This window comes from Rhipicephalus microplus, chromosome X (assembly GCF_043290135.1).
Source record: "Rhipicephalus microplus isolate Deutch F79 chromosome X, USDA_Rmic, whole genome shotgun sequence".
In the NCBI taxonomy this organism is placed as follows: Eukaryota; Metazoa; Arthropoda; class Arachnida; order Ixodida; family Ixodidae; genus Rhipicephalus; species Rhipicephalus microplus.
The window spans coordinates 492,759,127-492,777,091 of NC_134710.1; the positions used below are offsets into that span (position 1 = coordinate 492,759,127).

A 17,965-nucleotide genomic window follows, 5' to 3' on the forward strand; every position below is an offset into this window, starting at 1 on the left:
TGCAAAAAACACCAGAGCAGATCACACGTACTCCGGCGTTACCTTAACAGTGGACCCCTCTGCAGTTATACTGCAGGTGTTGCGCATGGTCCAGTTGATACTTATGTCGCTACATACAGAAGCTACCCGAAAAACTTTCTATTACTACATCCTGGCTCTCATTACACACAGCCCCCTTTTTATGCCTTGCAGTGACCAAAAAATGGTCATTTCATGGACATTACCGGCGGAAGGAATTCGCCAGCCAAAAGATTACTAGCCTCATGCATCGCTAAACAGATGTATCGGTTGCCACTTTATTTTTCTTTCTCACATAGCTACTTGAAACCTTCAAGAATAGGAATGGGAATCAGGGTGACATTGGTCATGATGTGGTGCAAGCATGGTGAGCCAACAGAGGAAAAGATGAGGTCAAGCAGCACAACATTCATACTTAGAGGGCTGTCTCACACCTACATACACGAATGCAGTGCTCAGATTTGATGAAACATATGAGAGTCAATTCTCCCAGCTATAAAACGAGTTCCGCTCACCCCGAAATTAATTTGTAAGGCCGATGCAAATTGCACCTGCTGAACTTTAAACACCGAATCTAATGATATTATATTTATTCAGAATTCTAATTCAAAAAGTAAGTATTTCATTTGATATGCCCTGGGCAGCATTCAATTCAGTGTGAAAGGTTAATAATATTTGCGCGCTTCTACAAAAGAAACAGCATGGTACACATGGTCGGGAAAGTTTAGAAGCCTTACCAAGCGCGAAAAGTGCCTGTCGGTGTCTACGCAAGTGCTAAAGAAAGTCATTGGTAGACATCATAGATTACCAAGTTTTTTGAAATCATGACGCCATCAAGTATTCGCAATAGAGTGGGCATTGGATCGCAGCAGTGATGCCGGCGGCTGACAACCCCCTTTGTCTTTTTGTTCAGCTGGCTGCAATCCTTGGAACGTGCCCTGCTGCCTGCGCGGATCGACTGCGACTGCCTCCTGAGATCGACGCATGTCCCTTGTTTGACTCGTCACCTTGCGTCGACCATGGTTGGCCGCCTTACGCAACATTGAAACCCTACTACGCAGAAGAAGCCAGTGTGACATCGTCATCAAGGCAGACGGACCATATAACCGGCTGGCGGAACCCTTCGCCCTTCAGTGGACATTGGATCGCAGCAGTGATGCCGGTGGCTGACAACCCCCTTTGTCTTTTTGTTCAGCTGGCTGCAATCCTTGGAACGTGCCCTGCTGCCTGCGCGGATCGACTGCGACTGCCTCCTGATATCGACGCATGTCCCTTGTTTGACTCGTCACCTTGCGTCGACCATGGCTGGCCGCCTTACGCAACATTGAAACCCTACTACGCAGAAGAAGCCAGTGTGACATCGTCATCAAGGCAGACGGACCATATAACCGGCTGGCGGAACCCTTCGCCGTTCAGTGGGCATTGGATCGCAGCAGTGATGCCGGCGGCTGACAACCCCCTTTGTCTTTTTGTTCAGGTTGGTCCCACCCCACCCCTTTTTTCTAAACGCTCAAACAACCTATTTCTGCTGCTGTTTCCATGCCCAAGTGTTCTTGCCTGCACCGTTGTGGAGTGTGCTTTTGTTGCTAAAATGTTGTTGGCCAGCGGAGACGTCGAGCTCAACCCTGGTCCCCCGAAACAAGACCCTAGCAAACAGAGCAGTGACATTCTTCTGGCTATTCAAGATTTAACACAACGCCTTGACCAACGGCATGACACCCTCATTAAATCCATAGACGAAGTGAAAGAAAACCTAAAGTTACTTGAGTCCAAAGTGTTAGATTTGACCACTCGGCTAACTGATCTAGAAAAACGAGTCGATTCGTTTGAAGAATTTCTAGACGGCTCTCACGTGCAGGAAATGATAGCCACCGCCGTTCGAAGTGAACAGGCTTCGCTCCGAGCGCGTCTGGATGAGTTCGAGAATAGGTCTCGTCGTGAGAACCTGATTTTCTACGGAATTGAAGATTCAGCGTCAGAAACTTGGGCCGATTCTGAAGAAAAGGTCCGATTGATTCTGACCTCTACGTTAAACTTGCAGCTACCTGACGATGCTACCGTGCGTGCTCACAGGCTAGGAACGTTTTCGCGGCATAAAACTAGGCCCGTGATAGCACGTTTCACTTTTTCTAAAACTAAAGATAGTGTTTTGTCTCAGAAGTCTAAGTTTCGTGACACAAATACATCAATCTGTGAGGATTTCTGCAAGGATACACGCGCCACCCGGAAAAAACTAATCGACTTCGCCAATTCGACTGGTCACAAATTTTCACTTAAATACAATAAAGTGGTCATTGGCAATAAAATATACACCTACTGCGCATCTTCAGATCGCTTGTGCGAAGTAGAAATGGACTCGCTTGACCCATCAAATCCTCCTAATCGCGATGATCCTGTCATCAGAGGCCCATCTTCTCCACTGTAGCTAGATGCTAACACAAGTTGTAATACCTCTAACCCTGACTGTTGTTTTTTGCTTTGTAATATCAGAAGTGTTATCAACAAGCGTGATGCCTTGTCTTCGTTAGTAAACACGTGCCTTTCCGATGTGATAGTTTTGACCGAAACCTGGCTGTCGTGAAAAGTTGAAAACCGTGAGATCCTGCAGTGCGACACAAAATTTTCCTTTTTTAGGTGTGACCGTGGCTCGCGTTCTGGTGGCGGTGTCTTGATCGCTGTTTCAGAGGAATTCATGTCTTTTAAAATTCCCATTGTATGTTCCCTTGAATTGGTGTGCTGCGTTCGAATCCGCATAAGTCACAAAGATGTCATTGTTTGTGCCTGCTATCGCCCTCCGAATGCGCTATCTGGTTTTTCCAATGATTTTCATGGCGTCTTAAGTGACTTGCACGTGAGGTTCCCTGCCACACCAATTTTAATCCTAGGTGATTTTAACTTTCCTGATATTTCGTGGAACAACTCCCATTTATCGCCTGGCTCTGGCTCCTCTGAAAGTGCCTGTTTCCTTAACACATGCGCGCAATTCAATTCAACGCAGCTGGTTATGTGCCCAACTCGCATTACACATTCAAGTGCTTCAACTTTAGACTTAGTTCTGACTTCTCACCCCGATCTCGTGCAATCGCTTTCTGTTTTGCCGGGCCTCAGTGATCACGAAGCAATCGTTTTCAACCTCCCCTGCGCATCGCCCCGTAAACAAAAAAGTAAAAAGCGATTCAGGGACTACAGTAGAGCTGATTATGGAACCATTAATACCGAACTTGAACATTTCACCTCCGTTTTTCTAGAAGACTTCAACCAAAGATCTGTCAACGATAACTGGATGCTGTTTAAAAATAAAGTTGCCGAACTCGTTAACAAGTCCATACCACTACGCGAAATCGCATGTAACAATCACCGTGGTTCACGCCAACATTGAAACGCCTGTCCAATAAAAAGAAGCGCGTTTACCGCCAAGCCAAGCGTTCTTATTTATCTGAAAGATGGGAGGTTTACAAAAAGGTAGCCGATGGATACGGGCGTGCTTTATTCGCGGCAAAGGAGTCCTTTCTTCAGCAAATGCTACCATTAATTCTGCAAAACAATCCCCACAAATTTTGGCAGGTCGTTAATGGGGGCGATAGGAAATAGATTGAACTTACCACTGACACGGACGAAGTAATTTCCAGTGAGAACGTTTGTATCACCCTTAACCATGCATTTTCTTCATTCTTTACGAACACTACTCCTGCCGTCCTTCCAGGTGTTCAAGCTCGCGATTTCATTGTGATGAATTCTGCACACGTTGACCGGGCCGGCATACGCAAGTTGATCCAAAATTTACAAATTTCGTCGTCACCAGGCGTCGATGCCATTTCTTCTAAATTTTTGAAAAACACTGACGTTCATTCCTCAATTATTCTGTCGAGACTTTTTGATCAGTCATTAGAAGAAGGTGTTCTCCCAGAAGACTGGAAGGTGGGGAAGGTGGCTCCCTTGTTTAAATCGGGAAACGCTCATAGTCCCGGGAACTATCGCCCCATTTCACTAACCAGTGTACCATGCAAACTTCTCGAACATGTAATTTACACCACGTCGTGAGTTATCTTGAAAGTAACGCCTTCTTTAGCATTCACCAACACGGGTTTAGGAAATATTATTCATGTGAGACACAGCTTCTGGCCTTCACTAACGATTTATTCTCTGCTGCTGATCGTTCATCTACTGTTGATTGTGTCTTCATAGACCTTTCAAAAGCCTTTGATACCGTCTGCCACAAGTTACTTCTTCTGAAACTAAACGTGGTAAATATTGATGCTAACGTCTTAAAGTGGATTGAATGTTTCTTATCTAACCGCACCCAGTTTGTAACTGCTGACGACCATTGTTCCCCGACTAGCCCTGTAACGTCCGGCATTCCGCAAGGTTCAGTTCTTGGTCCCCTACTATTTCTTATCTACATCAACGACTTACCTAAAGACATTTCATCATCCATCAAACTATTTGGCGATGACTGTGTAATTTACCGTGAAATCCGGACTAACGCAGATAATCTTGCTCTTCAAACAGACCTGGATCACATTTCATCACGGTGCGACGCATGGTTAATGAAGCTAAACGTTACTAAATGCAAGGTTATGCGAATTTCCCGTTGTATTTTTCATAATGTACCGTGCGACTACACACTTCACCACAGCAATCTCAATCTGGTTTCGTCCTACAAGTACCTAGGAGTATATATTTCTAACAATCTCTCTTGGAACACGCATGTCGATTATATTACAAACACTGCGAATCGCACGTTAGGTTATCTGCGCAGAAACTTTTCTTTGGCTCCGACTAACCTTAAACTTCTGCTTTATCAAACATTAGTCCGACCCAAACTCGAGTACGCGTCATCAGTCTGGGATCCACATACCAATTACCTCGCTCGATTTTGAACCGCCTCGATGCTGTCAGCATCGAGGCGGTTCAAAATCACTCGGCACGTTTTGTCATGTCAAACTACCATCGCACGTCCAGCGTTACCTCGATGAAAGCCAATCTTCACTTACCCACTCTCTCACTGCGGCGTAAAATATCTCGCCTTTGCCTGTTCCATAAGATCTTTCATTGTATTCCGTCTTTTAGCAACACTCTTTTCCAGCCCCCATCGTACGTTTCCTCACGCAACGATCATCAGTTTAAAGTGGGCGTTCCTAGCGCCCGCACGAATTTATATTTTGAATCATTCATCCCGAAAACTGCAAATGAGTTGAACCACCTTCCCGCCCCTATCGCTGCTATCACTGATCTCACTTTGTTTAAAAACGCCCTCTCTAACCATTTCGCGTAAATTCGCCACTTAAGTCACGCTGTGTTTTCTCTTGTTACTAGTTTTTTGTGTGCGCGTGTCATTCAAAGACGCAACCATGTTGAACATTGTTGTTACAACCACCCTGCCTCTTCTTCACATCACGCAGTCTTTCTTTTCTTTTATGGTTTTCAGACCGCCATTGTGCGCATATAATTTTGATTTGCTGTATTTCCTGATTTTCTGTACGATGTATACCCACTCCTCTCTGTAATGCTTCGGCCTTCAGAGTAAATAAATGAAATGAAAGTGACATCGCCGCTTGGTCTAAATTGAACCGATCCCCGAGAAACAAACCGCATGAGGCGCAGAAAGCTTTTGGCGAGGGAATACAGTTGACCGAGAAGCAGAAAAGGATGGCGGCTTCGGCGTTCAAGTCCTCCAAAACAAGCGCATATGGGAACTTGGGAGTCTTTTTAGGACAGAAATTCCAGACCCCACCTGCGCACTTACTGGGCTTTCTCGAATGCAACGGTAAACCTCTCAGAATCTGATCAGTTTGTGCACATGGTACTGCAGATATTTTCATTCCAGTTTTAGAACATAGCGCAGTGGTGTGGTATACGAAGTGATCAAACAAAACGATATCTTAATTATTGCTCATCTATGTGAGTACTTGTAGCTCTAGCATGTGATATGGTTATCGCGAAAACTCACGCACAGTCTTTTTTTCAAGGTTGCAATTCTTTTGTTTCAAACTTGAAATTGCCATCCCCCTACCCTCCCTTCCGTCCCCTTTGTGCTTTTACTAGCTTGAGTGTCTGGACAGCACGCTAGCTGATTGAAACCCTTGGCTTAGCGAGCGGAAGCTGCAAAACCACTCCGGGTATTGCATTTGTTCTTTGAGAGGTGCAGAGGAATAGGCGGCTCACACATTTGTGGCTGCACCCAGTGAGCACTCGAAGAAGGTTCATTGGAGAAATACGTTTGAGTGTATTTACGTTTTCTGCAAACGTCTCATTTTCTAGGTGTCTATAGTGGCATATGCTGAGAGTAAATGCGTTATGTCCCGTCATGGTCAACGAAGGCCGGATGCCTAGAAAGTAAGACATACCATCACCTACATAAGCGAAAAGATTATTTGCCAAAGCTTAGATTTGCTAGAGGTAAATGATGACCGTCTTGTCTATTCCGTGCAATTCAAGCTTTATTCCTGCTACCTCTCTGCTAGACCAGTCAGTGCCCATTACAACAAGCAAATGTCATCATCAATGATCTTCGAGGACACAATCATCATTCGCAATGCATGTGTTACCGTAATTTGAGAGTAAGTAGCAAACACATTTTTTGTTTTGCTAACACGTTTGTTTTGCTGTGCTTAGCTGGGAACGCTATAGATCTCACGCAGGCATCAGTACTTTTTGCTGCAGTCAGGGAAATATGGCTCATTATTTCACAGTTTATAATATAGTTACTGCGCATGCAAGTTTGTTTTCCACCAACTTGCCCGCAAACTATCCACAAACTTGTCATTGGGCCCTTCTCAAGTCTGAAACGCGCCTCTACAAAGGTCACCGAAATCGAAACTGGGAGTCCGTAGCCTCTGAAGTTATCCGCCACGCACTAGAAAAAAATCTCGGGGGCTTAGTATTTTTGCAAGAATGATTTCAAGACGATTCAAGCTATCTCTCAGTTAGCAACTGTCGCCCCTGTGCGCAACGCACGCTGCATGCTTGGCCTTGTGACCTCCCCTCCTCTCCCAAGAAAAAAATGTGTCAAGCATCAAGTCGCCACCCCTTCACGGGTGCAGACTTGTCTCTCGAAAAAGGTCGAATTTCATACTACCTTTCAAACAGTGTCACTTGGAACACACACTGCCAAACATTCCTCACCACCCCTCGAAGGAAAGAGCACCAGGTAATGTCCTACGAGTCTCAAAAATAGAAGGCAAGGTCAAGTTTTTTGTGTACTTCACAAACGCTTCTGCAGTACCCTGGCTGCAAAGGTGAGCAGCCAAGCAAATCCTGGAATTCTCGGCACAATTGCCAAACCACTTGGTCAGAAATGTGGCACGCTTTGTTGAATTCTTTCTTTCTGTCACTCCGGCTCTTCCTTTCTTTTTTTTCAGCAGCCTCTTGGAGTTGCATTGCTTATTGGAGACGTAGCGACTAAATTTACCCCCTGGGCTAGACACTGAAGTCTGAAATCTGGAGAAATAACCCATACGTATTTCGGCGGCAGAGTCGTGTTTAGCGGCATCACTTTAGACAAACTTCGGAACTGACACGAGACAACTTCATGGTTTTTTTCATAGATGAGGCCAACACCAAAAAATGTTTGCAATATTTATTTTTGTTAAGAATGTTTTGAGTCAAGCGCTGTTATGCAAAGTTAGTGAGCGCTGGTAAATACAAAACATGACATAGTCCTGCTAGTGTGCGATAAGTGTGAATTAGCCATAAAAGAATAGAAGTAATTTTGCACAAACATGGTAAGCAAAAATTGAGCTAAATTCACTGTCTTAGATTTTTTCAAATTAACCTATGACAATTTTCTCTGCATAAAGAGGTTTGCTGCTTCGAAACTGAAAATTTCCGATTTTCATCTTGGACGGTTTTTCTACCTCGTTGGTATTGCCTGAACAAGTGGATCCATAAATTTGTGAATTAAAGCAGTTATTATTCATCAGCTATTCTTCAGAACGCGAAGTAACTTAGACAATAGGTACATTGTGGCCTGGAGAGCCATTAAATGTTGTTTTTCTGCACAAAAAAGGGAAAAGTTTATTCACTCATACACTAACAATGTTCTGCTTATTTCGATTGAAGACTCCATGACTTTTTGATTGCTGTACTCGCTTCATTTTTTCATAAAAACCTCGCATATTGCTGTACTCGCTTCATTTTTTCATAAAAACCTCGCATATAGCTTTATGAAGAGGCTCAAGAAATTGCATTTGGTTATGTTGAACAGTTTGGCCACCCTTCCACTGCAACAAAGGCTTGTACAGCGAAAGCACTGGATTTTGCTCGAACGGTTTTGAGTGCTATGCAAAACCGCTTCGGACTAGGTGACAATACTAGCTGTCATAAAAAAGTGAAGAATGTTAGCAATACAATTTAAATCAATAGGCTGAGCGTTGAACGTCAGCAAACAGTGAAAAAATGCAGAGCGGGTGCTGCCGGAGTGGGACCACCACCTTTCTAAATCATTCTGTTGGACTAGTTGGTATATGCTTACTTAATTCTAAAAAGAAACATACCATCGTGGAAGAAACTTGAGGACAGAACGGAAAGGGTGTCATTCACAACTAACTTTAGTCTCAGAAAATCGGCGAAATATATAAGCGTAGCAATCTTGCGCACGCACATTGCCTCACACGCTAGTCAAAAAACACGCGATAAGATTGACAACAAAAGAATTATGACAAAAAGCCACTAAATGAAAAAAGATTCTGAAGAAAGAAGTTTCCCACCACGCAGAGCAACAGATGTACTACTAACATGCGTATCTCTCTTCTTTTCAATGTATTATGCTTCCATGAATTTGCGTGCTAAGGTGACATTACTCAATCAAAGAAAGGATACACTGAAAAACCTAGCCTCACACTTGCAGGGACCACCATGTGCAGGCGAATGCGCCGGTCCATAAAGGACTGAATTAGGGAGCAAGAACTTCCTGTGAAAAATAAACTTTCGGCACATTTGCCAGCACATTGTTGTTTCTGCAAATGTGAGACTAGGTTTTCCGTTGTATCCGTCCTTGGAAAGAGTAATGATATCTTGCCACGGGAAATTATGGAAGCATTATACAATAAAAAGGAAGATACGCATCTTAGTGTTACATCTGTTGCTTTGCGTGATGGGGAATTTTCGTTTCTCAGAATCTTTTTTGTTTGGCGGATTTTTCGTCATCATTCTTTTTTGTCAATCTCATTGCATGTTTTTAACTCGCATTTGAGGCGATGAGCGCGCGCATGGTTGCGTGCAAGTTAGTGGCGGTGACGCCTTTTCTGTTCTGTCCGCAATTTCGTTCACCCGATGGTATGGATCCTTGCGTATTACAGTAATTACTGTGTTATTTTCCAATAACGAAACCCTGGCAACACCAAACTTTTCCTGTTGCCCTGTTGATCTAGTTACAGCAAGGGTAAGTTCTATACAAAAAAATACAAGAAATAAAAGCATCAAACCATGCACCAGATAAAAAATATCAAAATAAGCTAAACAAAAAAGATGCAGCCCAACTGCTCACATCTCTAAATCCCACCAAAAGAGAAGTATCTTTCTCTTAAAGTTGCAACGATAGCATGCTTACACATGTGTCTGTTGACCTTGCTATCTCCTCCACTTCTATCTCCCTGACCCTTTGACCTGGACTAAGTGCAAGAAACACACTGTCTTCAAAAATGGGCCTAAACCATCAACCCACGCAAGCATTTCGAGAAACACTTAAACTGCTGCTTATAGACTGCAATGGTGCTCCCAAAGTGTATCATGATGTATGGTTCCTGTTTGCGCCATTGACCCTCCTGCATATCACAGAGCAAAAGGAGCATTTAAGGGCTCAATTATCTTTCATAGACACAGCCTGAGCGCTCACACAAAATATTTGCAGAGCGTTTTTATTGTTGCAATAAGTAGTTAATGACACACTCATCGTGGATGGAACAGCTAGTTACCTAGAACAAGGTTTTACAGTAGTCAGTCACGATTTCAGTTTCAGAGGGCGCAAAACAAGTGAGGTGGAACGTAACGTGATTTTCATGCAAACATAGCTGGCTACATGAACACAAAACCCCATGGACGTGATCACCGCACAGACAACTTTCTTCAATCAAGGCATTCTGGGTGCAGCGATAATTGCCTGTGAGATGTAAATATTCATGACCCATTAAAATTCACAGCGAAAGCAAGGACATCAGCCTTTGTGCTCCAATGCAAGTCTCCCCCTCTTCATTTGAAGAAGTCTGCTAGGAGAACACTTGCAAGGGTTGTAAACTTATGACTGTGAAGGCAATGGGTTGTTTAGACAGAAACCAAAGGGGTATCCTGCAAGTAATGGTATGACAAGCACTGTAAAGTTGATTTTGAGTGTGTTCCAGCATATATCACTTGATATTTTGAAGACAACAACCATATTCCCGCATATCTACCCGACAAGTTCACTCGACTGCAAAAGCTGATCCCAGCAAATGCAATTGGAGGGACTAAAGATACAATGATGCAGCACAATCTTCCAACTGAAATTTATTACAAAGCAGTGCAGATGTATATAGAGTCATTCAATAAAAACATACAATCAGCCCATGAAAAATATAGAAGACGTTATTTGCAGCTTTTCAACTATAGTACAGCAATTACGCTAAAATGTTCAGAAATTAAAGTGGACCGACACACAAATTTCCACCGACAAAGACTGAACCTGCAACTTTCGGATAATGTATTCGATGCTCTTATAAATTAGCTAAAGTGGTGGCTGTCATCTTGTCAATATTATCGACTGTTTCCGAGCACGTACATCTGAGAGTGTTAGTGGGCACGGTTCGTAGCACGTGATCTTTCTACGTGTTAGTAGATGACAATAAGCCCTCCTACACTACCTAAAGGAATTAAGTCTACAGGATTGACCCCCTCGCCATGAATGAACAAAAGGGAAATTTAGGGTCTTAATTTTCTTTGCTGAAGGAATTGTGTTCATCATGTGTTTAAAACGTGCTACACACTTCTGCCAGTGATCAGAGCTGCAGCCTTTTTAGTTCATTCGAGAGGTAAATCTGCATAGACAAGAAAGTACACAGCCTGTACTTCAACACTTTCTCTCTACCTCCTTGAGTCTGCGAGAAACACTCTACATGCAATGTACACAGTTACCTTATTCCTTTCTTGGGCCTTGGATGTGACCAGCCACTCCTCTTCACGCCTAGGATCCATCACATACGTAAGCAAAATAACAGCTACCAACAACACATCCTGAGTGAAACCCGCAATCTTTTAATGGAATGTTTACTCAGAGAATGCATCATCCATCTTGTTTGAGATGAGTATATTGCCACAGAGCATTCTGCAAAGGCAAGTGAAAGTTCCGCCTTTTAGCCACGTTTAAATACCGCGACACAAAAGCAGCAATGGCTTGCAAGCACAAGGTTCATACCACCAATATGTGGTTTATTCACTGAGATACCACTTTAAGTTCAAGAATTTAATTGTGCGTCATTCAAGAAGCAGCTACGTTATTTCAAGAAGTTGGAGCACGTCCTAAGAAATCTTCAAAGTGGGCAGGACATTCTACTCCCAGCCTATTGATTCTACCTTGTGAAACACCAAAAATCATCCACAAAAGAGGAGGATCTTACAGCACTAAAAGTCATTAACCTTTTATTAATATTTTTCTTTCAGCACAGATAAAGTACAAATAATTAAAGATCAATGCAATGAGTAACCAAATATAAACGGCCTGCCAGTGCAAAGAATCTACTGCTCTGCGTCAAGGACGCTGTCGAATTTCTTTGATCATTATCCATACCTGGAAAATGTTGAATGTCACTGGAATGTGTTTAGAAGTGTTTCTCATGCTGTTACTTGAGTCCACCTTTCCTGGCTAGGTCATAAGGGTGTATTTGTTACGGCGGGGTATGAGTATTGAATCGAACTCTGCATGAGTTCTTAGAGACCTGCACTTGACCAAAATTTAGAGGAAATATAATACCAGATTGCTAGATTTCAGTGCTCTACAATCTCCTGCCATGTGGATAATTTTTTACTGTTTAATTTGGTAGAATCTGTGGACTGCAAGTAGTTCTGTGGTTGTCAAGCCACGTATGAAGGTTTTGCAGCATAAGCTCGAGCTTCTTGTGGCAACACACGAGGTTCCCGAATGTTTCCCAATCGAATCCCTGCGCCTAACACAGCTTTTTACAAAATGGTGCACAAGTTGGCGGTATAAGTCTCGTTAATGGAAGCAACTGCTGCTTTTCTCATCGGGGCGCACAAAAAGGACCAAGAGGACGGGTATGCGCATGGCCTTGCAGAGTTCTCTGTGTGGATAATTTTAACACAAGGTGGTAGAAGCAATTGCAAAGGAAGTGTCTGTTCTTCATAATGCAGGCTCAACTCAAGACGAGTTGCCTCTAGCGGAGGATTTTCTTAGGAATGCGAGGTATCCTAGGCGTAGAAAGGAGCTACAGACTATTTGAAGGCCTTCAAGAAAAGATGATGGCTGTCGCGCTTAGAATGAACAGTTTTTCTCACAATGTCCACTAGGAAATAGGGATAAAGTGCCGGAGTTGAAGTAGTGTTTAAGGACCCCGAAACTTTCTGACCTACGCAGATTCATCGATCAGATGGAAGGAAGCAAACACTGCCACACTCATCACAGACAGAAGCATGCAACCTGCGTTAAAGGCATGATGTACACAATCACTGACAAGCAGCAGGAACTACATGGGTCAGATGGCGCGCTGTCTTAAGGATAGACTCTATGAAACCTTTAGAGCATACAAACAACAGTGACAAGGCATTTACGAATCTATAGGTGGGATTGTAGGTGTCTTTGAAGACAGCTTAGTACTTTCAAGTAGTATTTATCAGGGGGTTATTCCACTCGGTTATTTTTAAACATTGGGCCATTCAGGTTATGGTCAACACTTGAGTGGTTAGCATTCGAGTGTCAAGATTGGTTACACAATTATTAACAAAGTTGCATTCATTTATTCACTTTTCATATATTTGCAAGTGGTTTAAGCAAATGAAGAGTTGTGCCACACGTCACCACGTCAATAGGGATGCGCTTTACAAGCTGCGGTTGTTTTAACTGCCATCGTGGAATCATGCTTGTTCTCCTCACAGACTAATGGAGTGAAGTTTTAATATTGCCATAAAACGAAGAAACTTGTACAATTAGGCTGATTTGAGCCAAACGCTGAAGGCTATCATAAAAGACGTGACGGAAGAGGTTACGGCAAACTGGTGGCCCAAGGAAACATGATGGAACCGTTGTTTAAACGAACAAGGAACTGCCACTCATTCAAAGGGCCCATTTTTTGTGGACATAATCACACAGAGCAACCTAAAATAATTCTGATAATAGAAGAGTTGGTATTATTTTACTTTGATTAGTGCATACATCGTATAAACTACATACTTCGAGATATTGGCAGTGACTGTACGCAAAAATGACACATTTATGATTTTTGGTTGCATACAATATATTGCATCGGTTTCACACGAGCACTTTTGCTCGTCAGAAGGATTTATTTGGAAGTGATGGAATTCGGACTAGTTGGTATGACATGACAATAGTTATAGCGGGAGAACACAACGACGACGGGTCTGATTTTTTGGTCGCGATCAAGAATGATTGTTGCTAAGCGGTGTAAATTAATCTGGACCAAGTTTGCCCGAAACGAGAGTCAAACCGCAATTCGGGAGCCAAATCACGATCAAAAGTGCCCCTGTGACACCGGCAGTGAACGTGACTTACGTCAAAATTAGTGCGAAGAAACATGCGATAGCAAAAAGGGCTACGAAAAAGAAGACTGCAAACCCCGCTACTTACATGACCATGCAGCGTGGAGGGGCCAGGTGGAAGGCGTTGCCGCCGCCGAATGCCTTCTTTAGTTGCATACGGAAAGGAGGGGGCACCGCTGAACACAAGGCCGATAAATGCAGCCACGCAGACTTTGTATAAACTAAAATTTCACATTGTTAACTACTGATAAAGGGACCATGGCGGAACCCCTATTATTTTGAGCGCGAAATGCTATCACGTGACAATAACAGCCCATGATGCAAGGCGGGACCAGATGTTCACAATGTATAGCCTCCGAGACAAATAAAGCCAGTGGCAATCCTGAAGGCTATTACTTGTTTTATAAATAGGCAATTTTATATATTCTTCATGCAAATCGTAATGTCATTTTTTTAGGGGCGAAGCTCCTTAAGGCGTGGGCTGTGCGTCCCCTGTATGTAGCCACCTCTCGTTTAGTTCTTGCAGTGTCCACTAGATGGCGGTACCGTCTCCCGTATGTCGCCTCCTCTCGTTTAGTTCTTGCAGTGTTCACTAGATGGAGGCACCGTCTCCTGCATGTATCCACCTCTCGTTTAGTTCTTTCAGTGCTCACTAGATGGCGGGACCTGTAGCTGATGATGAAAAGATGCAAGATGTTATAAACTAGACGGCGGTACTTGTAGTTGATGATGAAAGATGCGAGATGTTATAAAATAGGAATGATGTCACATATGGCACATGTCATTGGTGGAAGGCAATCGTTCGATTTAGTGCGGCGACGTACGCTAGGGGGAGCATTGTAATAAAATCGAGTAGGCAAAATGTACAGAAGATTCATGGTTTACCAGGTTTTCCTCCAGAGCTTCGCCCACTCATCATCATTCACTTCGTGGATATGGCGGCGCTTTTTTTTATTCATGGCTGTTATTTTGTTTTGGTGACATCTTATAAGCGCAACATAGAAACCATCGTAAAAACGCATCATGAGGGTGGAAAAAAAAAGCATGTGACAAGTGCGTAACTGCATCTTCGGTTGCGCTGTACAAGTCATCGCGTTGTCCTACGGATATTCTAGTGCGTACAGTAATTCGGTCCTTTGCAAACAGCTTTTGTCACACCTTTTTTATGCTGCCTTTCCTGTCTTTTTTTTTACTGTTACAAAGCCACTTTAAAAATGAAGTTGAAAACGAAACTTGTGCCATTTCGATTTCGACTCAATATTATCGTCATCATCATCATAACACAGTAGCATGGAGCATCAAATTTTCGTGTGTTTTCGCTCTGCATTCTCGTTCAAAGACGTCAAGTTAGGGTGGCTTAGTCAAGCGTGAGGAGTCGTTCAAGTGTGACCGATAACGACAACCTCTAGTGAAAAAAGGCAGAGTACCTCCACGCAACAGCTAAGCATCATCAATGAACTCACTTGATGTGGATCTTCCCCAAAAGTAACGTCCACAGCAGAGACATCTGATCGCGTAACTGCATGATCGGTGATTTGTGGGCGAACTTGATGCTGTTCACACAGTGATTTCAGCTTTATTTCCTCGTTGCAAGTGAATACACTGCATCTATCGAACGAACAGTGATACTCCAACATTCCGTAGCCGCTAGAATTGTAGCCCTTATCTACAACAGTTTAGATTTTGGTCCTCCAACTGAGGTAGGTGACTCCGCAACCAGAAATGAGCACTTCATACACACTCTACGCCGACACGACACAATACATATACCCACTGCACCCTGCTCTGCTTAAAGCAGCAAGATAAATAACATCTCGGCTCTTCCCCCACTGGCTCAATCCTAGAAGTGCATGAATGTAGCAATGAGCAGCAGCGCGACAAGATGACCAGACAACAGATCTCCCCAGGTATGAAACACCATTTTGCGATCTAGCGACAATAGTCCGCTATTATCATGTACAGAGCTCGCCAAGTTGACCAAGCAGTAGCAGCTCGCACACGACTTCCAGCTTAAATCAGTCTCAGTCTAATTTAATAGTTGACAGTATGATAAATGCAGCTAAGCCTTCGTTGTGTTGTAACTAACTAGAAAAACACTGCAGTTGACCAACTGTATTAGTCTTCCACACAGCTGCATAAACGTGGTCTACTTATGCATGTACATTACGCTGGAAGAGAAAGGGAAGCTCGTCTAACTGCTGACAGGTTACCATACCTACTCTGTCGACAAAAAACATGCTGCTTAAAAAACCTACCCTGCACTAACAGACTTTATAGAAAAAAATAGATTTCGTAAGAAACTACTACGGAGAGAAACCATCGATGCTTCCTTTACTGAAGAAGACTTAATTAAGACTGCAACCATTCACGCCCCGAATTCCATAGGAAAAAGGTGGTGTTGTGGGACCAGCAACGGCCAGAACTTACAGCATTGAAGTGCACGGTAGCAGATTAAGGGGAAAAGAGCACGGCTGTGGCATATGGCTCAAAGCACTCTTTGAAACGTGATTGCGGTGATGCATCACAATGGAGGTACAGTTTGATTTAACTAATGCTTGCTCACTTTTTAGTGTATTGGTTACCATGCTATTCACAACCACACAGTAATATTTAAAATAGAGAGGTAATTTTTCCTTCCAGTCTGCTTGCATACTTGTTAAGATGAACCTGCCTACAGCAGGCTTTTTGTAGCCTAGAAATTTGGGGTCCTAAAAGGCTTGCTCTTGCACATATCTTTCTCACATATGAATTTAATGTGTTTAGTGTATCTAACTACAGACGTAAGAAGGCGACACAATAATTTGCACCATGTGATTGCCTTCTTGTGTTTTTTTTTGCCAATGCAGTCACTCTGTGTGAAGAACGTATGGTACGAAGCTATAGAAGCCTAGTCAGGTGACTCATGGTGGTGTTTTTTGTCTGCTGCACTACGGCAATCGTGTATCGTCAAACAAATAAATAAATAAAAACAAACAGTGCAGCTGTATAAAAGTCAGATTCATAGAAGGACTAGTGTGCGAAGAATGTAGGCTGAACTGTTGTCTGTATTGTTCATGCTTCCTCTACTTCTTACTCAGCCCCACTAACTAGCCACTGTCAGCCATTATTGACATGAGTACACAAAATTGAAAAAGTTGCCATGTGTGTTATTGGACGTTTCAGCGATTATGTTCTCCATGTTGTTTCTACGTTTGCTGTTAAACTTGGGTTCAATGTCTATATACAACGTTGGTGCATTATGACTACTTGATTGTCGTTGCCACATTAATGCCATCACGTTAGGGCAACGTGATAACTTGAATCTTATTGCCTCGTTAAAAACAACACGTAGGACAACGTCATTATTTGAATGTTGCTGCAACATTAAAAACACTGTGTTATAGAAACGTAATACTATAAACGTCGGCGCCATGTTATAGTTTACCGTCTAACGTTGCCTCACATTCAAACCACGTTGACTCAACGTTCTCCGTCACCTGGGTTAACACGTGCGAGAAACTCCTTCCCAGCCTGTATTGCTTCTTTATGCTACTTGCTTGCTTCGTGTACAAGAACATCACCATCTTTTCCAGCAGTTTTGCAAAGGACGTGAGTAGCTTGGTGACTAGTTTTTGGAGGGGGACATTTTACTGGTCGCATAATATCGCACCTGTCACAAACAGAGAGGTGTACTTGCAGTACAGTCCTCTGTTATAATCGGAGAAGACAATCTAACTGAACCTGTTTAAATGCGGCTCAGGTATCGTTTCTCAATTTGGCATTTTTTGGGTGAAGTGAGTATGGAAACGTAGTTATCCGGAAGGCACCAGTTTGTTTCCAACAAACGCCGTTTAGTGTATTCAACGTCTTTCCCGCCACCGATCTTTCCTATGTCGCTTGAGAATTCTACGGAGATGCTCGGAGATATGACGCCTTTTCTTTTATTGTGGTGAAATTTGGCAGTTTGGTCACATTGAGTAGTGAAGTGTGAGCAGTCGCCTAGCAGCAGTAGCAATGTGCTGCATGACGCCGTGTATTTCTCGTTCAGCCACAGCGCTAGGAAAGTTGCTGATGAGGTACCTGTTCTGTGCCTTCGACTGCAACATGAAAGGCTTTCTCGGAAGCAGGAGAGAACTTGTCATCTTTTTTGAACTTAACCTCTTGATTTTCCGGAAAGATCTCTGGGAATGCATACAAAAAAATGTTATGGTTGAATGCTCTCGGTGTACAGTCACAAGCCACCATTGTCAGCTTCATGTTTTCATGC

General features: G+C 43.1%; 2 protein-coding genes across 6 annotated transcripts in view; one reads left to right on the plus strand and one right to left on the minus strand.

The window, feature by feature from the left end:
* LOC119161647 (low choriolytic enzyme) overlaps positions 1–17,965 on the plus strand; it is a 1,178,895-nt gene that overhangs the window by 750,088 nt on the left and 410,842 nt on the right. For 4 of the 5 annotated variants that reach the window (XR_012887764.1, XM_075880929.1, XM_075880927.1 and 1 more), the window contains one exon: positions 932–1,495. The exons of the other annotated variant lie outside the window; for it this stretch is intronic. Coding sequence is in view for 3 of the 4 variants with exons in the window: in XM_075880929.1 (XP_075737044.1) it covers positions 932–1,495 (564 nt within the window). In the remaining variant the exon portion in view is untranslated. The remainder of the gene's footprint in view (positions 1–931; positions 1,496–17,965) is intronic. 5 annotated transcript variants of the gene reach the window in all.
* LOC142776727 (uncharacterized) overlaps positions 1–17,965 on the minus strand; it is a 239,037-nt gene that overhangs the window by 16,277 nt on the left and 204,795 nt on the right. The gene's annotated exons all lie outside the window — the stretch shown is intronic.